The 26775-nt window shown below is 46.2% G+C and overlaps 1 protein-coding gene across 2 annotated transcripts in view; it reads left to right on the top strand.

Annotated features, from left to right (window-relative positions):
- BDP1 (BDP1 general transcription factor IIIB subunit) overlaps nucleotides 1–26775 on the top strand; it is a 1097554-nt gene that overhangs the window by 404860 nt on the left and 665919 nt on the right. For both annotated transcript variants that reach the window (XM_069224223.1, XM_069224213.1), the window contains exon 20: nucleotides 22959–23151. In XM_069224223.1, coding sequence (XP_069080324.1) covers nucleotides 22959–23151 — 193 coding nt within the window. The remainder of the gene's footprint in view (nucleotides 1–22958; nucleotides 23152–26775) is intronic.

Genomic DNA, 26775 nt, shown 5'->3' with positions numbered 1-26775 from the left:
CCAAAATACAAAGCTTCGGGGAAGTGATAATCGAGTATCTGAACATGGTGTTTGGGACAGCTCTCACTGTGACTCGCATGTATAGGAGAAACTAGACTTGGCCCATATGAAACTTATCTGTTTAACACTGGGGTGGTTCATTGCTAAACAAAACATAGCCAGCCAAAACGTGCCCCAATTGGACATCTAGGGAAGTGACGTGGTTGGTGCATGTTGACAAAAAAAAGTGGTCTGTGAGGGCCGGGGCTGCCTACAAAAATGGAACAAGATCTGGGGGCACTTGAATGACTACAGAGGGAATGTTTGACATGACCCAAACACGGCCGCAGGTGGTCTGTGAGATGTGGGACACTCCCTGTGCAGTAATGGATTTTACACAAACTTAGGGACGGTCGATGGGGGGGAGAAGAGGTTTACGAATAGACCAATATGTGATTCCTTGTTTTCTTGATGGTGCTCTAATTTGCATTGTTTTTGTTATGTTTGTTGCTGAAACTAATAGTATTAAAAAATAAATTGTTCCTCTGTCTGCCTTCTGCCACACTGTAAAAATATGGCCTAATCATGTATCAGCTCTATGTCTTTGTAAAAAATGGGTAAGTACTTTTTAAATTATGATTTTTCAAAGTTTAATAGTCTTTTTGTGTGTAATTACGCACCATAGGAATCAATGGTAGAAAACTTTAAAAATGCATATAAAATCAAGCAATGTGTTTACCAATGTCTCCTTTCGTTAATAGGTCTAGGTCATCGAGATGTCCTGTGAACCAGCCAGGGAAGTTAGGGTGGCTCGCGGTTTCGGTGGGAGCAGCTGCTGTAAAGTCATTGGAGGTGGTGTGGGACCACTGCGGGGGACCACTTAGAACAGCAATGCATAGGCAGAATTCAAGGTGAGTCCGGTGGGTCCCCACGGAGTGTAGAGGACGTTACGGTGCAGGGCCCAGGGAGATCAGTTGCAAAACAGATAGGTGAGCCAAGAGCTATGCACAAAGGTGCCCTTGGAAGCAGGAGGCAGGTCACTTTGAGGGTGGTTTGCACATCAGCAGGGCCACTCTGGGGGGTGGTTCTTACGTGTCCTGAAGTCCCTCAACAGGGGCTTGCTCCTGGTCCTTTGGGAGTCTGGAGTGGACTTTTCTTGTGGGTGTCCGACATTGAGCGTCCGGTATCCTGGGCTTTTGCACGGTTCAGCCACTGGAGGTCGTAGCGCCACCAAACTTGCCACACTTGCCGGGTTAGTCCTCTGGGTCCCTTGGGTGGTATTTGGTCCAGCTGCTGTGTCTAGTTCCTTGGTCAGTGAACTGGACTTCACTGGCCTTTGCTTCTTTGTTCCAGGGAGTGATACCTTCACTTTGGAGTGAGATCTTTGACGATTTTCAGAAGGGTAGAGGTCCTCCTGGGTTTTGTAGTGTACGTCTGATGTCCATGCAATGCCTCAGCAGCGATTGTTGAGTCCGGGTACAGCAGGCAGCGTTTGCGCCTTTTTCCTTGTTCAGCAGGAATGCAGTTCTTGAGCCTTGAGTCTTCTTTGTTGCAGGCCTTCTTGTGTCCTTGGAATCTGATCTGCAGAACTGGGGGTGCCCACTAAATAATGGATTTAGTAAGCATTTAGGGTAGTCCTTAGTAGTGACCAGTGGGTCATCTATCTTAGGGTGGGTACACTCACTATGTGACCCCTTCCTGTGGGCAAAGGTCACTTCCCCATCCCTAATAGGCTATTTTCTTACCATGCAAGATGGAGGAAAATGAAATGGCGAGGTCACCTGGCATGCAACACCTTAGGGGTGGTGGAAGCTGGGGGTGGCCACTCCTCCTGTCCTTTGTGCATTTTCCTGCCGTTGCTCCCACCAAAAGTTGGGGTTTGCAACAGGGATGGCCATCTGCTGCTAGCAGCAGGGCTGGGGGTTGAGTTTCAAAGGCAATAAGCCCTTTGAAGCCCGCTGGCAGGGCAGTGTACATTCCTGGGGGAGGAGGTGTAACATCACTGCCTAGGAAGGGGTTTGTTATCTGAACCCAGAGAGTAAGGGCTCTCCTCCCAGGGTTCCAGAATCTTGTCTGGTGGTGGCGGGATGGTTGTGACTGGCCTGCAACCATGCCAGGGTTAGTTAGCTTTTACAGGGGGAACCTCTACGATGGCCCATAGGTACCTTTTGCAATAAATTCAATACTGGTAGCAGTTTGGATTTATTGCTCTGAGTTGTTTGTTACCAAACAACCCAGGATTCAGAGTGGCCATCATGTAGCTGTGAAACTCATACTGGCCAGTGTCCAGCACATGCATTTAAAATGGCTGCTCTGATCACTTACTGTGTCCCAAGGTTGGCAAGGACACAGTAGGGGCACATTGATCATGCATCTTTGCCCACACATGCTTTATAGTGCACCCTGCTTTAGGTGTGGACACCCTGCCAGAGGGGTGACTTGCCTATGTTGCTTGCAGTTTATAGTGGATAGGGCACCCAGGCTGTGTGCCATGGCCGTTTTGCATTTTGGGATTGCATCAGGACACTCAGCCTGCAATGGTTTTGCTTGGTGCACTTGGATGCTTTGTCCCTGACGGTGGCCAAATCTATGCTGCTGCCCTCAGGGGCCTACTCGTAGTACCCCATGCCCTGGGTACCTAAGTACCATTTACCAGGGACTTATAATGGCAGCTACAATTTTTGCCAGTTGTGCCAATGCATCACAACAGTTTTGGTAAAGACATCTGACCCAGGGACCCTGGTTAGCAGGGGCTAACAACTTTGAAACCACATCACATACCAGGCAAAACATGGGGGTCTAACCATGTTAAGAGGCCCTTTCTCTCACCTTGAACTGTAACCTTTTTGTAATAGGAGCCAATAAAGATGTTGTAGATAACCTGATACCACCCGCAGGAGGAATTCTGGGAATTAGCCGGGCAGCAGCGTTCTGAATAATTTGAAGGCTCTGGGTCAGGTAAGCGATCAATCCGAGGTAAAGACTATTGGAATAGTCCAGCCTGAATGTGATCAAAGCATGGACTATTGTTTGGTGACACTCCGTAGGATTAAAATGCAACATCCATCTTAATTACCCAAGGGCAAAGAAACTGTGCCTTGATTTGGGGCTCAAAGGTGAAGTTAGAGTCCAATTTTACACCTAGATTTCTTACTACTGGTGATGGGTAGAGGGCCACCCAACTCAGATGGCTACTGGAGAGCGTGATTTGAAGGTTTGATGCCAAAGAAAAGATCTCCTGCTTCTTTGAGTTACGTTTAAGACAGCTTGAGTTCATCCAATTTACAACTGCTTTGAGGCATAGTTTAAAGGAAAGCAGGGTTAAAGGGGCAGTTTCCCGAATGGCAAAGAGGAGTTGGGTGTCATCTGCTTATAACACAACTCTCACTCCCCAAGATGCAAGTTTGGCCAGTAGCTCCAGATATTTGTTAAAGAGGATGGGGCTCAGGGTGGAGCCCTGAGGCACACCACACTCTAAAGGTTTCGAAGTGGAGGTGAAAGGTGGAAGGAAGACAGCCTGGGAATGGTCAGTAATGAAGGGTTTCATCCATAGCAGGGCTTGGTCCCTAATGCTCATTTTTCCAGTCTGTCAAGCAGAATGGCGTGGGAGACCGTATTGAATGCTGAGGAATAGTCCAGTGTTACCGTGACTGGAGTATTTAGATCCAAATTCTCTTTAATGAATTCTGAGACTTCAAGCAAGGCTGACTCAGTACTGCACAAAATCCGGATTGGGAGTCATGCAACAGATGATTAGACTAAAGAAAAGTGTGAGATCTGCCTGTTTGCCCTTTTGTCAAGTACTTTAACCATCAAAGGAAGAAGTGAAATGGTCTAAAATTGCGGAGAAATTTGGGATCATCTAATGGCCTATTAAGTAGGGGGAGTATCAATGCTTGTTTCCAGACAGAAAGAACCATCGCCTGATCTTAGGAATCTTTTAACTTTATTTAAAATCAGATTCACCATCGGGCAGCAAGTTTTAGAAAGGCGGGAGGGCAGGAATCTAGATGGATGTAGCTCAGGGGTCAAGTCTTGTGTCTTTGATGTCATAAACACCTATACATCAAGGGTTCATCTCTCTCCTCTGGCATCAACGTACCTTTAGGTTACCTTTACGAGGGGGTAAACTCCTTAGTGTTTTGCTTTTATGTTGTAGTACTGTACTGATACTGTACTCTTCTCTACTGGGTTTTTTCCTCTGTCCACATTCTCCGGTAGGCCCTCCCCGTGCCATTGTTCACAGGTTCTTGCTTTCCTTTCCATTCCACAGGATGTTGTGGGTTCTTTTCTCGTATTCCCTCTTGTTGAGGCAGTGCAGTTCCTCTTTCTTGCCTCCACCCCCCCCACCACACTTCACTAGGTGGGGTATGGTGGGGTATGGTGCTGCTTCTACTACTGTCTTCTGCTCTGTTGTCGGTATTCCTTCCATTGTTTGTTAATTAGCAGACCACGAGTTGGTCCCCTTTTGGGCATGCGTTCTAGGGTTTCTTCCTTAGTGTTTTTGACTATTTGGTTATTATTACTTGCCATTACTCCTGTTGGATTTTTCCACCACCCTCTGTCCTTCTGCTTACATGATGGTCCTGTAGTGTTTTTTTACTGCTGAAGTTCTTGACACCATGCATGTTTTCTATCTTTTTTTCTTGGCAAGGCCCATGGTTGTCGTTCAATGTCTTTCTCCTTCCTTCGGAACCTGTTCACAGGCCCTCACTCTTTTAACTTTTGTCCCTTCACAGGTCTCAGATGGCATATCTTCCTTCCTTCATATTCCTTGCGGGGTGCCATAATTGGTGTGTTTGTAATTTTAAGAATTTTTGGTGTAGCAGGCTATCCGTCTCCAGGGGTTCGCATCTCGCCAACGCTCTTCCATTTAGTAGGCTCTTTCCATTGTACTCTGTGCTTCCTTCTGCACAGTTCTTTGCCTTCCTTATTCTGCCTCCAGTTTCCCTGTCAACTGGTTCTCTGGCCTCCATTTTTGCACTGAGTTCATACTGGAATGTCTGCTCCTTTTACCTGGTTGTTTCAGTTGTCCTTCAGTGCACTCTCTCTCTTTCCTCTTCTCTCAATACCATGGTTAGTGTCTCTATACACTTTGCACTTGCTCAAGGCCTTCCTGGTCTTTCCCAATTTCTTGTCCTAGTTGGGCCTGGTGCTGATTCTCTGCTCCGTCTGAGCCCCTATCCGGTCTTCATTCGCTTCTCTCGCCAGGAGTACTTTCTCCTTCCCCCTGTGAGATTGTTGTATGTCACAGATAGGATAGTCTTTCTTCTTTGACTCTTTTACACATGTTATTTCACATGTGTATGTGTGTCTTTCTGGTGCCCCTTACAGGGTTCCATTTCCTCATCCTGCTGGTTTGTTCACAGTATGCCTCCCCTGAGGGGGTGATTGCTGCCTAGCCTCGGGTGGAGGTTTTTTTCCTTTCCAGCCATAACTTAGATTTTCCCCAGAGGAATTGCAGTTCACTTTTCTAGTATGTCATTTATGTTTTTCTCTCACCACTCTGTCTCAAGCCTGGTTCTTCCTCTGTCTTACCGGGTTGTTCTTGTGAGACTGGTGTGACCCATTCGCATCCCTCCGTCGTGGATTGTGATTGCTTGGGTATCTTATTCTAAGATAAGGAATCTGCAACTAGTTGACTCTATCAGATGAACAAGTTACTTATCTTCGGTAACTCCTTATCTGGTAGAGACACAGACTAGCCGCAGATTCCTTATCGACCCGCCCATCCTCCCTGCTTGCGAACTGTGTACTCTTCAGCCTTGCTTGCAGTGGTTTTGGGTGTTTTGCTGTTCTGCTCTGTCTCCCGACATCCCTTTTTCCTCTGGTTGACATATACTATTGCACTGCTTTTCTGTTCCATTGCCAGTTTCTCTGTGGCTCCTCGTTGGTCTGTGGCTTCAAGTCACTGAAGAAACTGACATCAGTGCGTCAAGGAGTAAATATATGGACTCTGCTGACATCATGTCCGGGGACGACGTTGCTGCAGAGTCGCTCGACGCCCTCTACCGACACGCAGAGGTACTGCCGAGGAAAAGTTTCCGGATCCAGTCTGACGCCTGTGGGAGAATTCTAAGATAAGGAATCTGCGGCTAGTCTGTGTCTCTACCAGATAAGGCATTACCGGAGGTAAGTAACTTGTTCAAAAGTCCACCTGTCGCTACTCGGAGTGGCCAGAGAGTTAAGCCGCATCAATCACCTAGTCATCCATTAGTGTAATAACAAGGCTTTAAGTGCCAGGCCAAAATCAATTTTGCTGCAGCTCATCGTCAAATCCTTACTGTCTGCTCCTCAGTACTATGAGATCTGGCAAAGTGCGCAGTGTCTCAAAAGTTGCCAAGAGACAAGGGCCAATGGCAAAAGTTACTTCTACAGTCACAGAAGTCCTCTGTAATTCACATCGGTCACTTCAAGTCCTGTCTCCAAAAGAGGAATGAAGGAAAAGATTACTGACTTACTTATATCTCCTATAGCAACCTCTGCTCCTTCTCATGGCCTTGCAGCAGTTAGGTTGTTGGCTGAGGTTTGCTCTAACCTGGTGTTGACAGAGAAGGACCTTCTAAAAACAAATAATCTTGGCTGATGTGCATGTATCCAACAAAGATTTATGTTCGACAGAACTGTCTTCCAACATTATCGTGAAAAATATCTCCCAGCATGCCTTCCCACAGAGATCACTACCTTCCTGTGTGAATCGCACCAAGTTCAATCCCCTCCAGAAAAATTTCCTAAATCTTCTGTCCTATGGTAAGGGCTCTCATTGAGTCCATTTGATGACAACCAAGATGGTCTTACTGAACAGCAGGATGTGACTACAACTTAAGTCCCCAAAAACGATTATAACGTCCTGCTTTCTCCAAAGAAGATTTAACAGTCTAATGAACCAGCCCTTTTGGACTGCTGTTTGCCAGTGAAAGCGTACTTATGGGACTCCCTAGAGCTTGTCACAGATTCACCCCTCTCCAAGGGCCACAGCATTGAGGCAACTCTCTTCAAGCCTAGAAGTAAGCTGGGAACCACCATACATGTCTTTTCACTGCAGCAGGACCCCCACAAGCTTTCTGGGAAGAAGCCTATTGACCAGGGGGTAACATATGATACGGGGCATAATGCACTAGTGCCGGCGAGTTCAGAAAGATCCTAACACAGTTTATCACTTGTGCCAATGTTCCTCTTTTTTGGATCACTTAAAAGCAATGCCGTCCATCCTGACAGAAATTGTGGCTGCCTTTAAGCTTTTGAAATTTTCCTTGGCACTTGACCTCACCCCAAATCTTGACAGTGAGAATTGTCAGCAGCTAAACTATGAAGCAAGCCAGTTCTGGAGGGTGCAAGACCCCCCTGATTCCAAACCAACACTCAAGCCCAGCCATGGTGCTGTGCCCGACACAGAAAAAGACGCCGAGCAGACCCCTAAGCATAGAAATATTGAGACTTCAATGGAGCCCCTGGTGGTCCATAGTCCTTCATAGAGCTATCCCACAAGGTCTCAGGATGGACACTCCAAAAAGCAAAGTCACCTATGACTAAGAGAACGTAAACGTCTCTGGAAGACCAGGAATAACAAGCAGAATAAAGAAATAGATCCAACATTACTTCTCACAGGCTGCTTACAACCTTCAAAGAACACAACAACCAGCAGAGATGTCGGCCACTCTACTCACTTTTTCAACAAAAAGAACCACACAACCTTTTGAAATCTAAAGACCCCACACCATCAGAGCCCATTCAACCAGAAAGAGTCTCTGTTCAAGTAGCTCCTGACAGCGTAGTCTGGGTAGCAGACAGAGTTTCACCGGCATCCTACGATTCAAATTTAGAGGTCCAGAATAATGTGCCCCCACACAACATCTCAAAGGACTGTAGGGACAATCAACAAATTGGCCTTAGCCCAAGGCAGGCTTCCCTCGCTCAAGTTCAAGCAATAGCTCAGTTCTCTGTTTTGGTGAATGATCAGCCTTCTAACTACAGTCAAGTTCAGCATCAGTCAAATCCCTCTTGCCATGCAGTCTTGGTAGGCCTTTCAACCCAGGCTGCCATTCCAAGATACACTCGAGACATGCCAGTGAACAATGGCACGGAACAGCTATTTCAACGCTCACGCCAGCCCCCAGGGAACTTTGCATATGACTATTGTAGGAAGCTGGCTCTGTATATACTATTTACAAATGAAATATAGGCCCTCATTTTAACGTTGGCGGTAGAAACCCTCTATCGCCGCAGCGACGGCCGCCAAAAGACTGTCGCCGCGGCTACCAGACGTCCGCCATATTATGACCACAGCCGGATTTCTGCCACAAGAATGGTGGAAATCTGTCTGCGGCCATGCCAGCGGATGGCAATAAGGTGCCGCTGCTGCCACGAGCAGCGACATGCCAGTAGACTGCCGCCAGCCGTATTATGACCAATAATACGACCTGGTGGTGTTCTGCGGGTGGGTGCTGCTGGCGGTAGCAGCGCCCCGTCCTGTTCCCTGCCTGAGGACGTCTTGGAGCCGACAGGGGAGGCAGGGTGGTGTTGTGTGTGTGGGTTTGTATGAATGTTTGTGTGTGCGTGGATGCGGGTGTGTGTTGCGTGTTAAATACATGTGTGCATGTATGGATTTATTGTGCTGAGAAGTTTGATATCAAACTTCCCAGTATTCAGTGAAGCCATTATGGAAATGTGGAGTTCAGAGTTCGTAATGACAGACTCCCAGACCATATACTCAATATGGCTACACTGCACTTACAGTGTCTAAGAATGGACTTAGACACTGTAGGGGCATATTGCTCATGCAGCTATGCCTTCACCTGTGGTATAGTGCACCCTGCCTTGGGGCTGTAAGGACTGCTATAGGGGTGACTTACCTATGCCACAGGCAGTGGTTTGTGGACATGGCATCCTGAGAGGAGTGTCATGTCGACCTTGCCTTTTTCTCTCCACCAGCACACACAGGCTGCATAGGCAGTGTACATGTGCTTGGTGAGGGGTACCCCAGGGTGGCATAATACATGCAGCAGCCATTGGGAACCTTTCCTGGCCACAGGGCCCTTGGTACCATGGGTACCTTTTACAAGGGACTTAACTGTGTGCCAAGGTTGTGCCATTTGTGGATACAAAGGTTCAGATTTTGGGACAGAACACTGGTGCTACAGCCTGGTTAGCAAGATCCCAGCACACTGTCAAAGTTGGCATCAGCACTAGGCAAAAAAGTGTTGGGTAACCATGCCAACAGTGGCACTTTCCTACAATTATCAGGAGGATTCTCAACTGAATGGAGGTAGTTTTGACGCTGAATCAATAAGGAGTGAGATGATTCCTCACTACAGGTCTAGAGGAAGGCATGACTTTTTAAATAGGGTGGCCATCTTAAAGCTGGTCTGGGCCATCAATAACCTTAAACACCTTCAATCAGATCACACTGAGTGTATTCAATTTAAGGCTAATCCAGATTCACCAGGAAGTGAAACAACAGTTGTTACCTGGTCTGATAGCAGGACGGCTGCAGTAGTATGGCAAAATAGGGATAGCTTCTCAAAATGGGGCATAGAAGTGGAAAGTACTTCATTAGAGCCCTGCATTAGAGTTTTCCCCTCTGTCCAAAACCGAGCCAATTAACAAGGAGTATCACCCAGAGCACTGCGATGTTAAGGGGAACGATCGGCCCCCTTGAAACGCCACCTTTACTCCTTTGAATTTAAGGATTCAACAAACAGCGGCCCTTGGCGCACCTACTTACGTGAGACAGGTATCTCTTGCCATTGAATCAGATACCACTCAAGGGGATAAGATGGCAGCATGAATCTCAAGTAGTCATAGCTCCAGCATATTATCCTTGTGCTCTTGGAATGTATATGGTCTTAGCAGCAAGGCGGGAGAGGAATACAATATTGTGCTGTTGCAGGAAACCTGGTCAGAGAAGCCATTTTCAATCAACGACTTTAAGGAGTATCATTTAGAAGTCTCGAAATCCACAAAGGGAGGCAAAGCAGTCTGGGGAATGTCAACATAGCTGTGGCAACATGCTCCAATGGAGTTGACCCTTTCATGGGCTCAGTACGTTAAATTTTCAGTTCCATCTACCTCACCTTCAGTTTGCGAGTCCTGCCTCTTAGTGTGCAATGTCTGTATCCGCCCAAATAAAAAAGGCAAAGCAGGGAAACTTGAAGTCTTACTTGAACAAGTCAAATCCTTACAATACACATCTCCTCACGTATGGCTGGTCTTATCAGGGGATTTTAATATGCTCCTATTAGGAAGCAGTATTGACCGTAAACATTCTCCTCTGATAAGTGTGGATAATAAAATTCCCCCTGCAATAACATCTTACCGCAAAAATGACCGGCTTGGGAAAGAATGCGTCATGGCCCTGGAACTCAGGAGTCTCTACTCATTAAACAGCCGCTTACCTCAATATCAACCGGCAGCTTTTACAAGAGTCACAAACAAGTCCTCCTCCATCCTAGATTATACATGTGTTGACTTGGAGCTACTCCCAGTAGTCACGCAGTACAGTATTTTTGACAGTGTTGAGAGTGACCATTTTGGCCAGCACGTCAAATTGCTGCTAAACTCTCCCAGACCACCTTATGCAAATGATCTGTTGATTACAGCTTACAATCTTAGGCATTTAATATGAAATGGAGTGGAAATCGATCCTATAATCTTTTTTATACTTAACTTTGCACGACGGTACAACCCCGTACAAGGTATACATCTGACGTACTTCTTGGAATCCCTACACTATAATGCTCCTGGGTCATTTTGCAGCAATCGGAGCAAAATAATTGTATAACCAACAAGCAAAGTGGCCACATGGTTCACCAGTGCACTTTGGTTTTAACAAAGAAAATTAAACTGGGCTGTAAGAAAGCTTTGGCAACAGGGACCCAATCGTCAGCCACTACTCTAGGCAACAATATAAGAACAACACTTGGTCTGCCAAGTGGTCTTATCAGACCCAAGTTTGGTTGAAGCTTCTACATGCATGCAAAACAAAAAACAGTCAACGCTTTTGAACTGAAATTAACACCCTTGCAAATGGGAGAACCAGCCATCATAATGCAGGAATTTCGGAAGGAAAATGGTCAACCTTCATAATGGCAGCATTTTCAGGGGATCAGGAAGTAGGGGATATGATGCTTGCTCTGCCCAGAGTGGAGCATTCTTCTTCAGCTCTCCAACCGCAACCCTCTTTGGAAACCCAATGGCTGTCCAAAGAGCAATTGCAGTTAACGCTTAAGAAGTTGAGATCTGATGGAGCTCCCAGCCCAAACGATCTCCCCAGTCGTTTATTTAAGCAAGCCCAACCCATCTGGGCATCGATTCTTACTCCATTGTTCAATCAGGCCTTTACTGCCTATGTTATTCCATTGTCATGGAGAGGCAGCATTTTGCATCTCATATATAAAGCTGGTTCATGGTCTGACCCAGCAAAGTATCATTTAATTGCCTTGATAGATGTGGAAGCTAAAGTTTTTGCATCTAATTTATTATTGAGCTTGGAAGCGTGGACTTCTGCAACTAACATAATTCCTAAAATACAGATATATTTTAGGGCAGGAATGAATACCTCAATCAGTTTTCTAGCGGTCTCACTGCTTGCTGAAAAAACTAAGCGAAAACACATGCCACTTTATGCCTGCTTTGTTGATTTTAAAGATGCCTTTGACAAGATACTGTGCCAGAAATTAATTTACAAAAATGGCCAGCTGGGGTATACCATTGAAATTGCTAGATGTGATTAGAAATCTTCACAAGGGCACCTGGGTACAGGTTAAAATTGGAAAGGGCGATAGAATCACCTGGAAGATCCCTACAAATAATGGATTAAAACAGGGGTGTGTGCTCGCCCCGATTATATTTGACATTTATACAGCAGACCTTGACTCTAGCCTAGTGAAAATGGAACGTGATCCCCCAAAATTAGAAAATGAACCTGTGCGTGTTTTACAGTACGCAGATTACATTGTGCTTTTCAGCCAGGTGCAGTTGTCTCCCCAGCGCTTAATTTCCAAATTGGTGGAATACACGACCTCGTGGTTTCTCAAGTTAAACCACAATACAACCAATCTGATCTGTTTCTCGGGCAAACAAAACACTGGCTGTATTAAGCTTAAATGGGTGGCTGCCGGTAAATTGATAGCGCAGGTTAAATACTATAAATATCTTTGAGTAATGCTGGATGCAAGTTTAACTTATAAAGAGCATGTTTTGCAGATTTGAAGTTGGCTCACAAATTACGCTTCACCTTTTTCCAGCTCCAAAAAAAGTTAGGCAGTACATAGCAGAGTTACCTTTTGCAGGTCATCGGAGTGAAATTCCTTCCATCACTAACCTATGGTTGGGAGTTACTTAAAGGGCGTGATACCCACCTGCTTAACCAGCTTCAGTCCGTTCTGTTTAAGTTTGTTTTCCATCTACCAAAGTATTTATCTCAAGTGAGGCTGGAATTTAGGTTGTTCCATCAAGCTCCATTTCGTTTGGGGAGCAATAATAAAAATGTGCTGGAAATTAAAAGCTGCCCCTGTGCATAAGCTGGCCGCCCTATGCTGGGTGGAAATAGGGCTGCAACCTGACAACAAATCATGTTGGTTATCAGTACCCAGGCGAGGTTTGACCAATTTAAATTTACAAGTAGCATTAGACAATAATATTGCTTTCCACTTGCTTAAAAAATGATCAACCAGGCTTCTAAACTTTATTCTTGGACACCTGATAAAGCACACCTCGGCTGGTTCGTCCTACACACATATACTTACTCCAGTATTGGAACTTTCATAGATTCACATGCTTGAATCATTCCCCGTCGTCGAGATGGGAGTCCCCGGTATAATTTACACAAGTAATGTCAAGACATATTAACAAAGAAAAAAAGGCCCTAGGCCTCTTCAATTTAACAGTCTATCAGAGTAATTTTGTGAAAAGGACCAAATTTGAGCATCCACCAATCAGGCGACAGCACCCTCCAGAATCCTCCTGAGAGAAGCTCCAGCACCTCAGATATTCTACCGCACGTCGTGCTTGGGAGTCTCCTCAGAGCTCTGCTCTTTCTTCACACCTTTTTTCAACATTTTTCTCTCAGAGAAACTTATCTAACTTGATTTGTCAACTATTTTTCAACTATGTCTGACAAGGAGAAGAAGGGTCTCTTCAGAGACTGCAAGACTTGTGGAAAGAAAAGGCTTCATTCTGAAGACCCTCACCAAGACTGCATTTACTGCCTTTACCCAGATCATTCAGCTAAAGACTGTAAGATTTGTCGTACTTTTTCTTCTAAAACTTTAAAAGACAGGGAAGGCAGATTATTGATATGGCTGCAGAAACTAAAACATAGGAAAGACCCAGTTTCTGACTCTGAGAGTGATGAATCCTCAACATCCAAGAGATCATCAAAGAGGGCGAGATCAGGCTCCAGATCTCCCTCACAACTCTCAAGAAAAGCCCTCAAAAAGACTACTTCAGGGTCTTATAAGGGCCGCAGCCCATCTTCTTCCCCAAAGAAAGTTTCCAGGAAAGAGAGGAAAGGCCATTCTTCCAGTTCAGAGAGGCACAGGAAGTCTTCATCTGTACCACCATCTGTGCCTTTTAAGAAGCCATCCTCTGTAACTGGGAAAAAAGCATCGTCGACGGATTCATCGTCGATGGTACCGTCGGTGAGTGCTTTTCCGGCGACGACATCTAGTTCTGGGTTTCCACCGTCGACGAGAACTGCAGCTACGACATCAGCGTCGACGACCGTCTATACATCGTCATCGTCGACGGCGCTGATGTCAGTGTCAGCCCTACCGTCGTCGACGACTTCATCGACGGTAGACTCGTCAGAGAGACTGTCTTCTATTAAAACCGTCCACGCCGAAGTCTATTTATACGTCGTCGACGACACCGTCGACGAGAGAAAAACATCTAAAAAGTGTGGAAAAGCTGACGCCAACTCATACATCACCTAGTAAGGTGTCCTCCCTTGTTCCAGTACACCTCTTGGAGGGAGACGAAGACTCAGATGATGAGGGGCCATTTGGAACAGCCCACAGTCCATCCCAACTGAACGTAAAGTACCAGGAAGAGGAGGACTATGAAGAGGCCTATGACCCCCAACCTTATTCAGAACAGCAGCAATACCAACAGGGAGCATTTATTCCTTCCTCCCTATTAACTGACCTCAGAGCGATGTTGGTTGATTACAACAGGAGGTTTCCCCCTCAAGGAGAACAACCTCCCCCATCGCCCGTCTCTGGGGTTTCCACTCCACACCAGAGGCCAACGTCCTTACATCTCACGAATGTGGCCACTCCGGATATGACACTTCCTCATGACACCGACATCTCAGAAGGGGATCAGGAAGAAGGGGAGCTCCTGGACATTCACTCAGAGTGGGACAAGTACATCATCCCTGCTCCTCCTTCTCCTTCTTCTCAATCGAAGGTGGAATCCCCGCCAGAAGACATTGGAGGGTTTCACAATCTTCTAGAGAGAGCGGCCAAATGTTTCGCTTTACCAATGCCTACCAAGCAAACATACTGTTTTCTTTACGACTTTAAGGAGCCTTTTCAGAAATCCGTGCGCTCTATCCCGATGGTAAACTACCTGTGGGAAGAGGGCCTTAAGGTCATGAATAATCCGGCTACAGTTATGGCAGTACTGGCTCGTCTGGATAAGAAATACAAAGCACCTGATGATGCACCAACATGCTTAACGGGACACCCTCCTCCGGATTCAGTGGTAGCTCAGGCAGCACAAAGAAGATCTAAGAATCCTTCTGCCCCGATTTCCGCACCCCCAGACAAAGAGGGTAGACGGCTACATAACATAGGTAAAAGGTTTTCTTCTATGGCTAGCCTAGTAGTTAGAGCTGCCAACTCTTTGGCAATTCTGGCTAGGTTCGACAGACAGCTTTGGGCGGACATTGCACCTTATATTAGACAGCTGCCGGAAGATGCAAGATCAGAGGCAAATAAAACGGTACAGGAGGGTCAGCGCACGTCTGCAGAGCTTATAGACTGTGCAATGGATATAGCAACCACTGCTTTTCGACAACTCGCCGGTGCAGCGGTGCTGAGAAGGCAAGGTTGGCTTAAAGCCACCTCTTTCCGTCCAGAAGTGCAAAATAAAATCTTGGACTTACCTTTTGATGGCCAGGCGTTATTTGGGAAACACATTGATGCCTTACAATCCATCAAATCGGACATGGACACGGCAAGGTCACTAGGGACCCTGCAATATCGAAGGTCTTCCTTTCGACCTAGAGGGCGTGGCCAACCCTCATACAGAGGAGGATATCAGCAACACAGGTATTCTGCCTATCCTTCCTCTTCCCAGCAATATCGCCAATACTACTCACAAAGGCAGCCGCCGCAACCGGCCTATGGTAGACCTGGTGGCCGTGGACGCTCAACCCGCCCGGCCAAAGATTCGGCTCGTAGAACCTGATGCTTTCTAGCCTCCGGCTACGTCCAGTTCTCCTCCTTTCATTCTGGGTGGGAGGATATCTCTATTCCTCAACAATGGCAAACCATTACTTTAGACAAGTGGGTCCTACAATTAGTGAAACGGGGCCATACTTTAGAATTTATCCCGATACCTCCCTCCTTCCCCCCCCCCCCCCCACCCCCCCCGGAGGACTCCTTCAAGATACCCTCAACAACTCAAAAAGGAGATCGACAAAATGCTTCTCAAAGGAGCTATAGAGAAGGTGCCTCAAGCCCAACTAGGAACAGGATTTTATTCCAGGTTCTTCCTCATTCAGAAAAAGTGGAAGGATTGGAGGCCGATCCTCGATTTAAGGGAACTAAATGTCTACTTAAAGAAGCAATCGTTCCGTATGATCAGCCTGCAAGACGTCCTCCTGCGTCTCAATCAGGGAGATTTCATGTCTTCACTAGACCTGAAAGACGCATACTTCCACATACCCATCCACCCTGCCCACAGAAAATACTTGAGATTCACCGTAGCCGGCAGCCATTTTCAATACCGTGTCCTTCCTTTCGGACTGAAATCAGCCCCCAGAATATTTACCAAGTGTCTAGCACCAGTCGCAGCCTTTCTCAGAAGGAGAACACACCAAGTTTTTCTATACTTAAAAGATTGGTTGATAAAGGCAAAGACCTACGCAGGAGCGCACAAGTCAACAAAAAAGTGCGTTTCCTTACTAACCAACCTCGGACTCACCATCAACTGGCAGAAATCCAAGCCTCTACCAGCACGCAATATTACCTTTCTAGGAGCGAGACTGCCACAGAATCCACCATGGCATGTCCCACGTCAGAGAGGCAACAAAGGTTACTGACTTTAGCAAGTTCCATACAGAAAAGAAGAAAGGTTACTGTCCGTCTGTTCAAGTCTCTGTTGGGCATGATGTCTTCATGCATACCTCTGGTTCCTCGATGTCGACTAAAGATGCGCCACTTACAAGAGCAACTAAATTGTCAATGGCTCCAAGTGTCAGGCACTTTCGAGGATCAGATACAAATAACTCCGATAATGCTCAGAGCTCTGAGATGGTGGTCTCAAAGGCATCATCTATCAATCGGCCTTGCATTTCTACAGCAGCCAGCCCCGTGGACCATAACAACAGATGCATCACTGGAAGGCTGGGGAGCTGTGTTACAGGATCTGCAAATAAGTGGCAAATGGCCACCGCATCTGGCATCAATGCATATCAATTGGCTGGAGCTCAGAGCAGTGCACCTGGCCTTACAGGCGTTTCTTCCCAAGATCTCAGGATCACAAGTGGTAATAAGGACGGACAACACCACTACGATGCATTACCTCAACAAACAAGGAGGCACAAGATCTCTCACTCTCTCCAGAGAAGCCCAAGCAATCTGGAACTGGGCCTTGCAGCAAGGCATCACACTATCAGCGGTACACTTGCCTGGAATAAACAACAAAACAGCAGATGCACTCAGCAGGCAGAAATCAGACTGCCACGAGTGGGAGCTAGACCAGACAGTAGTGAACCATATTTTTTCCCTATGGGGAACACCAACGGTAGACCTGTTTGCAAACAAATTCAACGCCAAATGCCGGTTCTTCGCAAGTTGGCATCACCAGAAGGGATCTTGGTGGAATGTGTTTTCGATAGCCTGGTCAGACATCTTTGCTTACGCCTTTCCTCCAATTCCGTTGATCCCACGGGTCCTCACGAAGATGAAAACAGAGCCGTGCACTGTGATACTGATAACTCCGTACTGGCCGCGTCAACATTGGTTCGCTGAACTTCTCCTTCTATCAATCAAGCCTCACATTCCGCTGGAGCCGTTACCTCAATTGCTAACAATGAACAACGGCCAGGTTTGGCACCCCGATCCGAAGTCAATGCGTTTATCAGCCTGGCTCCTCACCACAGAGAGTTTGCGCATTTGAATATCCCGCAGGACTGTAGGGATATTTTGTCAAAAGCCAGAGCGGATAGCACCAACAAAACGTATTATTGTAAATGGAAAAGATTCTGTGTCTGGTGTCATCAACGACAGATTGACTCATTAGTCTCACCACCAGAGGAAATATTACTGTGTCTGTTGCAGCTAGCTCAATCTGGCCTAGCACACTCGTCCCTTATAGTTCACCTAGCAGCTATAGCTGCATACAGACGTTCAGATGCTACACCCTCACTCTACTCTTCTCAGTTGATTAAGAGATTCTTGAAGGGGCTTTTCAGAGTTTTCCCTCCTTTCAGACCACCACCTGCTTCGTGGAACCTGAATATTGTCTTAGCACAACTGATGAAGCATCCGTTTGAGCCGATCCATCGTGCTTCTCTCAAGTTCCTGTCATGGAAGGTTGCCTTATTGGTAGCTCTCACATCAGCTAGGCTAGTCAGCGAGGTGCAAGCTCTTTCCATCCAAGAGCCATTCCTACAGCTTAAACACAACAGACTGCTAATGCGCACTAACACGCATTTTATTCAAAAGGTTCCTTCAGACTTTCACATCAACGAACCTTTAGTCTTCAAATCTATTTTTCCTCAACCATCTACTCCGGGTGAGAGGGCATTACACTCCTTAGACGTTAAAAGATTTGTTCAATTTTATTTGGACAGGACTAAATCTTTTTGACGCTCTAATCAGCTATTTGTAGCATACAGTGCTCCTAGGAAAGGTCATCCACTCTCCAAGCAGAGCATTTCCAGATGGATCGCCTCAGCCATTCGCTTCTGCTATCAAGCAGCGGGCAAACCTCTGCACTCACCTGTACATGCTCACTCTACGAGAGCAGTCTCATCGTCAGCGGCACTGTTCACCGGAGTTTCACTACAAGACATTTGTAGGGCAGCAACATGGAAGAGCTGTCATACATTCACAAAACACTACTGCTTGGAATCTCTATCTCAGGGAGAGATAGCAGTGGGTCAAGTGGTTCTCAGGAATCTCTTCAGGTGAAGGTGAGCCATCTCTTCTACATCCCTCCATCCTAGAACAGGTATGCACATTGTTTATATCTCTTATATTTGCAAAAAAAAAAAAGAGGAATGTATACAAGGGTAAAAGAACATTCTAACAAACACATAAGTGTTCGTTTTTAATGATGGTATTCATGTTACATAAGTGTCTTAGAATAATTTTTGCTCTGTCTCTTGGCATTTCTTTATGTATACATGTATGTATATATATATATATATATGTATAGATATAGTGATATATATAGGTGTATACCTTTATAGTTGCATATATATATTTATTTATATACAGGGATATAATGAGGTTTCGTGTATCAAAGAGTTTTCCATCAAATATGTTATCATATTACAATGTGCATAGCTACTGCTCTCTATTCTGATTCAAGCATGTGAATCTATGAAAGTTCCAATACTGGAGTAAGAAAATAAGTTACTTACCTGTAACTGTAGTTCTCCAGTATTGGGATCTTTCATAGATTCACATGCGACCCACCCGCCTCCCCGGAGAAGCTCACTTCACCTCTTTCTCTCTCTCTTTTTCCTATATTGTACGCACTTGTGCTTGGAAAATCTGAGGTGCTGGAGCTTCTCTCAGGAGGATTCTGGAGGGTGCTGTCGCCTGATTGGTGGATACTCAAGTTTGGTCCTTTTCACAAAATGACTCTGATAGACTGTTAAATTGAAGAGACCTAGGGCCTTTTTTTGTTTGTTAATATGTCTTGACATTACTTGTGTAAATTATACCGGGGATTCCCATCTCGACGACGGGGAATGATTCAAGCATGTGAATCTAAGAAAGATTCCAATACTGGAGAACTACAGGTAAGTAACTTATTTTCTTCCTGGCATCCCCAGCCTTATCTTATGACTCACCTTGCAGGCACCATCCAACATTTTTTTTCTCCAAATCTGCATGGGTGTTTTTCCATCTAAGTATCTGGTCCCGTCATGGAAGCAAACTTGGTCAGATTCTTCTTGCCGCCTTTGCAGTTTGTCGACTGAAAGCATTCTTTATTTTTTGTGCACCTGTCTGGCATTTACACCAATGAGAAAGAAATTATTTTCCCCTATTGAAAGACCTACAAATTAGATACTGTTGTACAGCCGTGTGACACTTCTAACTAAGCATAATATCCAGTTAGTGGCTAGAGCTACCAAATTTCTACTACATGTTAAAATGTTGCTCACCCGATTGGTTGAGACCTTGGAGGTTCTTTCCCATGTTGTTCTTCACCAACGGGCTAATACTGGAGTTTTCACACATGGATTGTAAGCTTTTTGGGTGTGTCCTGAATAACCATGACTGATTTTTGTTTCCCTTGGAACTTCAGTGACCGACTTGCTCCTGTCACCTAACTATTTTGTTCTAGCTTCCTTTGGGACTTTAGTGAGCGGTAAGCCCCTGTCACCTCACCATCTTGTTTTAGCTGGCTCATTGAACTTAGTAGTCTAAATAGTATGAAAGCACAATTTTATGTTGCTGCCCCTGTTTTAAATCAACCAGTTCAAGTATAGCAAACCGGAGTACCCCACATGCGCAAGTTATGATATGCTGCTAGCCCTTGGCCAGAATATGCACTTGCTGGGTTTCCCAAAGGCCTAGGTCTAGGCCATTAACACATTGGGTCACCGTGATTAAGGCTAGACCTGCTCCTTCTGTTAAGGAGGACAATTAACATTTTTCTAATATGTCACAGGGGTTACATTTTGTAAGCATGGTAATATTTAAGTTGTTTCCTTTATGTACATGCAACATGTAATGGTTTTAAATAACTATGCATTGACAAACTTGCTTACTTACATTGTCTTGGCAAGCCATGAAAGGACTTGAGTGCCCTTTCAGAGCACATGTTTTTTTTAAGCAAATTTGTGTGGAAAGTCCTATTTAAAATGCGCCATTTGACCCAATTTTTTCTTTTTTCTTTGAAATCTCCCTTGCCTTACCCCACTGTAGCCCTCACTATATTTAATGACAAGAATTATGTTACAACTGCCACTTTTAAAGATCATGCCAGCACCCTAAAATCTGTGTATTCAAAAGAGACATTTGTATTGTGTTTTTTTTCCTTAATCACAAAGTTATTATGTTACTTCAGCAGTGTCACCTCCTTTGGGGGTTGGGCCTAACCCTGTCCCAGAATTCCTAGTTCCACCAAAAAACTAGATGGTGGAACCTTTCCTTTGTGGAGCATTTCAGGCAGCCCTCTTTAGGGGTGTGACTAGCCTTGTAGTTCAACACATCTGCTTGCATTTTTAATTTCCCACCTGTCCTGGTGCCAAATGGGCCTCATGGCACTGGGTGGCATCTCCCAAGTCTGGAGGAAGCCGGGGGCTCTTATCAAAGGCGGCAGGGACTTTGAAGTCCCTGGCCTTTGTATGGAGATTCACTAGCCATCCTGCTGACGGATGTGAGAACACCTTCCTTTCGGAGCAGGCATTGTTTCTGGCCCATGAGATTGCAGGATCTCGCCTTCATGGGGTCAGACACTCGCCTGTGGTGGTATTAAGGATGTATTAAAATGAGGTGTTTGATAGCCAACACCATAGGTTTCAGTGAAGCCATTATGTAGCTAGGTAACTTGTAATGACCAGTGCCCAGTACACACCTTAAGTTATAATATTTAGTAATCAAACTAGACATTACAGGCATATCTGCTCGTGAAGATATGTCCTCACATAAAATATAATGCACCCTGCCTTAGGGCTCTAAGGTCTGTTGTAGCAGGTGACGTATATATATTAGATGTAGTGACTGGGGCATGGCACACAATGAGTATGCCATGTTGTGTTTTCACTTATGCTCTGCACCATGTCATACAGCCTGTCATGCAGTCTGCATGCATTTTGTAGGGGGGTCTCTTATGGTGGTATAATGCATGTTGAGGCCCTTAGGACCCTGCTTAGTGTCCATGCCCTAGGTATCAGGGGTACCATTTACTAGGGACTTACAGTGGTGCTATTCATACACAATTAGATTAGCTTACCTTGTTTTTGGGAAATATCACTGGCATGGAGGAGGACCTGGTTAGCAGGAACTCAGAGCACTTTCAATAAAAAAAGCTCAGTACCAGTGGCAAAAGTGGGGGTGACCATGTCAAAAAGGTTACGTTCGTACAGTCTTGTTCCCACTACTCGGGATTGACGTTTATCAATAGGTCTGTAAACACATCTGCATATAGTCATTACACTCTGCTTCAGGGGTGATCAGAGTCCTCAGAATTTGGTTCTTTGTATTAACACACTGCATAATTTGCAGCAAGGGTGTTGATGCAAAGTCTCTTGCTTTTTGGGAAAGTTGGGGGGTGAGGCTAAAACTTCTTCACCACCACCATTACTTGTGTCTTTATTGGGGATCTTCTGCATATTATTTCTGGTGTTTGCCCAATTCTATCCCATTGTTCCCCCCGCTGCCTCACTATCAACAATTGCTCCTTACTCCTTGGCATCTTCCACTCTGCACCTTTCCTTTCAGCCTCTCAAGCAGAGCTGCTTTCAGACTTCTGGTTTGGCTCTGCTTTATGTCAACATTAGTCCACGGTTAGGCAGCCGTACTCCTGTATGTGGTGTGTAATTGACATGTTCAGAGGTGTCCTCTGAGTATCCTTCCAATTGGCCTTCCAGGGTCCTGAGGGTTGTGCTTTCCATATTAACACACCCACCTTGAGACTTTTGTGGCCGTGAGCTCCTGGATGACTTTTAGCATCTCACTCCACCTCACCCTGGCTCAGGTGGATGTAGAAAAACTGGATTACTCTCCCTCTCTTCAGGTGAGTGCACCTGGTTATCACTGTGTCGCATATCCCAGACAGCATCGAGGTGGACTGAAGCATTGCTGATCATCTTCTACTAAGCTGTCATTTTAGCCAGAACACTCCCCCTGTTCTGAACTTTTAAATTAATCCCATAAAAGTTACAAACGATCTTAACTAACTCAAACAGTTTTAAAGAATGGCCTAAAAAATTAAGAGCGTCTTTACTTTTAGAAAATAAATCATTGTAATTCCATGGGCAGAATGTGTAGTTTTTTTTAGGAAATAATGGCATTTTTTCACAAATTCGAAACTCAAATGTAACTTCTGTAGTGAAGAATGTGGAAATTATTATGGAAAATGTAGAAGATATTGATTTGTACAGACATTTCAAAATATTTTAGAAGAGTGTGGAATTGGAAATTGTCTGTTATCAATTCTATGTTTTATGGAACTGAGTGCACTGATTTTTACTAGAGCAGAGAAAAGGAGGAAATATACTCAAAACCAGAAATAAATAATAAGACATCTCGGCCAACAGATACAGTGATTTCACATTTATTGATATGATGTAATGGATTTTTGGTAAATTTGTGAATGACCATCCCATGCCGCTACTTTATTCATGTAGTATTTAGCTGAAGTGTTCCCACCAAGGACACCATATTGTAATGTGTTTATTTGGGCATCTTCTCGATTGATAGATTGTCTCTCAGACTCTATAACACCAGTTCATGCTCCTTAGCCGCATTCCAATGTGGAGGTTATTTCTAATATCCATTGTGTACAAGTATCTCTTTTTGTCTACAGTGTACCCAAGTTACTGATTGTAAATTGGTATTCTTTAGGTCAGTTGATTTCCAAGAAGACAACAATCCACAGCCCCTAAAATCTACAACAGGGGGGCGACTCCAGAAGCCAAAACCACATATTGAAAAGAATCCTGCAAGGAAAAAAGTGCCAGTGATCGAAAATGAGTTAGTGGAAAACACTGAATCCAAGAAACATGAAGATGATTTGATGATTATTGACTCTACAAATGTAAGTAAAGTTTTTACAGGGCGCATTGGCAGATGTGTCTTTATTTAGCATATCTATCTTGACAACTAGTTTCATGGGCATCTGATACGATTTGTTTAGATGAAGTTTTGTTACACAGGTAAAATTTGGTTGTCATTGTGGACTGTTATTCTTTTGTGAGCATAAAAGTATTATTCACAGGTCAAATCTGTTTACAAAGACCCTTCAGAAAGATTTTTAAATAAGGCACCACTGAACTTCATTTACTGAACCCTAATATTGTGAGTTTGTGCCTTTTACATATACAAAAAGTAAAACAACAGCTTCTCCTCTGTTTGTTCTTTACTCCTCTAAAGATGCTCGACTGTTCTCCTTTGTGATTGTACTTTGTTTCCCTTTAAATGTTTTCATGTTAGCTGGCTGCAAAATATTGTTTTCATGTTTCCAGAGCCAATGGTGGTCATTACAACCCTGGCGGTCGGTGTTAAAGCGACGGTAAAACCGCCAACAGGCCGGCGGTAAAATATGTGGAATTATGACCGTGGCGGAAACCGCCAACAAAGACAGCCACTTTAACACTCAGACCGCCACGGCGGTACAGACAAACAGCGCGGCGGTCACCGCCAACAGACAGACAGAGGACAATGTACCGCCCACAGTATCACAACAGGCCAATCCGCCACCTTTTCTGGGGCGGATTCACCGCAGATAAAAACACGGCGGAAACAGCCATTTCAAAGGGAAAACGCTCACCTCTACACACCCCACGAGGAATGACGACACCATGGAGCCGGAACTCCATATTCTTCCTGTGATAGTCTTCCAGCTCCTATACGAGGATCAACAACGCCGGCGGCGAAGACCACGGTGAGTACTGCAACTACGACATAGGGGAGAGGGAGGGGAAGGGAAAAACACAGGGACACACACAACCAACATCACAACCCCCACCCCAACCCTCACCCATTACAACACACACACCAATGCATAACCAAACATTACAGTAACAACTCCCAACCCCCCCCCCCCCCGGAAGAATGCAAAGACAAAAGGAAATGAGTTGAACCATTGTAATATATCAAAATACAGTAACCAAATAAATACATATATATATATATATATATATATATATATATATATATATATATATATATATATATATATATATATATATATATATATATATATATATATATATATATATATATATATATATATATATATATATATATATATATATACACATACACATGAAACAAAATATACACCACGATTAGTAGTGCAGGTAATGCACCATTCATTGTCCGTGGACCACTGGGCCCAAAATGCATGGGCGAGGCCCACACTAGATACCTGATCAAAACTGCAGGGGCATCAGATAGAAATACAACAGGCACCTCAGGGGGAAGGAAAGGGGGGGCACCTCAGCCGGATGAGTGCACCACGCTAGATCCACGAGGGCCATGCCCATTGATGTATCCTGGGGAGTGCAAAGCCACAGTCTCTCAAGTCTCTCCAGTGGGTGGCTTGCCCACTGCTTTGTCCTGGGGAGTGCAAAGCCACAGTCTCTCAAGTCTCTACAGTGGGTGGGTTGCCCACTGTACCATCCTGGGGAGTGCAAAGCCACAGTCTCTCAAGTGGATAACAGTCTCCACTGGTTCTGGAGGGGGACTGGTGCCCACAGTGCTTCATCCTGTGCAGGACAGACGGAGTGGATACATTTCTCCACTGGTTTTGGAGGGGGACTGGTGCCCAGAGTGCAGCACTCACCACGTGATGGTCCCAGTTGCGTCTGTGCCCCTGCCGCTAATGGGCTAGCGGTGCTCGCCTTGGCGGTCTTTACCCTTTACCCTTTTCGGTGGTCCTTGCCCTGTTCAGCGGTGCTTGAGTTGGCAGTTTCTGACCTGTTCAGCTGTGCTTGCCCTGTTCAGTGGTGCCTTCCATGGCGGTCTTTGCCCTGTTCAGCGGTGCTTGAGTTGGCAGTTTCTGACCTGTTCAGCGGTGCTTGCCCTGTTCAGCAGTGCCTTCCATGGCAGTCTTTGCCCTGTTCAGCTGTGCTTGAGTTGGCAATTTCTGACCTGTTCAGCGGTGCTTGCCCTGTTCAGCGGTGCCTTCCATGGCGGTCTTTGCCCTGCTCAGCGGTGCTTGAGTTGGCAGTTTCTGACCTGTTCAGCGGTGCTTGCCCCGTTCAGCAGTGCATTCCATGGCGGCCTTTGCCTTGTTCAGCGGTCCCTGGCCTGTTCAGCGGTGCTTGCCAAGGCAGTCCTTCATTGCCCAGCATGCCTGTGGGTGGCGGTCCTTCATGGGTCAGCTGGGCTGTGGCTTGCGGGGCCCTCCTGGCCAGTGAAGATTGGGCTGGCCTCCTGGGCAGTGACTCTGGCGGTGGCCTCCTGGCCAGTGACGATTGGGCTGGCCTCTTGGGCAGTGACTCTGGCGGTGGCCTCCTGGCCAGTGACGATTGGGCTGGCCTCCTGGGCAGTGACTCCGGCGGTGGTCTCCTGGCCAGTGACGATTGGGCTGGCGGTGGCCTCCTGGGCAGCGGGGATGATGGCGGTCTTCTCCGCCGTGCTGTCCCTCCCAGACTTTGGAGATTTCTTCTGCCCCTTCCCCACCTTGGGAGGAGTCACAGCTGAGTCGACACTACCCCCGGGACCCTTGTGAGCGGCTTTGCTGGCTGGAGTTTTCCCCCTCTCCCGCCGGGCACTGTCCAACTTCTGGTGCTTCACAGGGGGGGGACTGGCTGTGCTGTGGCTCCGTGCCACACTGGCTGGCCTGGTGGCCGGTGCACTCCACATACCTGTAACAGGCACCACTGGTCCGGCGATTTTTTTGGCTGAGGTGCTAGTACGGGACCTATGAGTTGGAGGGGAGGGTGAGAAAGAGGTCAAGTTTGGCCAGGAAAAGTTTCTTAGGAACACTGGGGACGGGTAGCTGGAGGGGGTTTGGGAGTGGAGGAAGAGGTAGTGGTTGTAGGAGGTGTACGTTTGGTGACTTTGGGTGAAGGTGCATGCGCTGGAGGCTGTCGTGGTGTGGATGGCTGTTGGTTGGGTGTGTGCCTGCGTTTGTGTATCTTCGGAGGGGGCGTTACACACACACTGGGAGAGGACACAGGGGACGTGTACATGGGAGTGGGGGTGGTGACTGCTGGGTGTGAATGAAGGGCAGCCTGACCAGAATGAATGCCCTCCAGGAATGCATTTGTGTGTTGCAATTCCCTTTCTACACCCTGGATGGCATTCAAAATGGTAGACTGCCCAACAGTGAGGGACCTGAGGAGGTCAATGGCCTCCTCACTGAGGGCAGTAGAGGTGACAAGGGCAGGGGCTGAGGTGCCTGGGGCGAAGGTGATGCCCACCCTTCTGGGTGAGTGGGCACGGGACGAAGGCTAGGGGGCTGCTGGGCTGCTGGGAGGGCGGTGCTGGTAGGGGGGGTGGCGGCTGTACCTATAGAAGTGGGGGGCACAGATTTTGCCGGCACCACAAGGGAGCTCCCATCAGAGGACGAGTCTGTGTCGCTGGTTGCTGATCCTGTCCTCGCCGTGAAGCTCCCCTCGCCCTCCGTCCCACTGGTGTATTCCGAGTACGTGGTGTGGCCCTCCATGGCCATGTGGGATGCAGCTCCCTCGTGCTCTGGTGCCACTGTACC

The sequence above is a fragment of the Pleurodeles waltl genome, chromosome 1_1, assembly GCF_031143425.1.
Source record: "Pleurodeles waltl isolate 20211129_DDA chromosome 1_1, aPleWal1.hap1.20221129, whole genome shotgun sequence".
In the NCBI taxonomy this organism is placed as follows: Eukaryota; Metazoa; Chordata; class Amphibia; order Caudata; family Salamandridae; genus Pleurodeles; species Pleurodeles waltl.
This window is presented reverse-complemented; position numbering and strand designations above follow the sequence as displayed.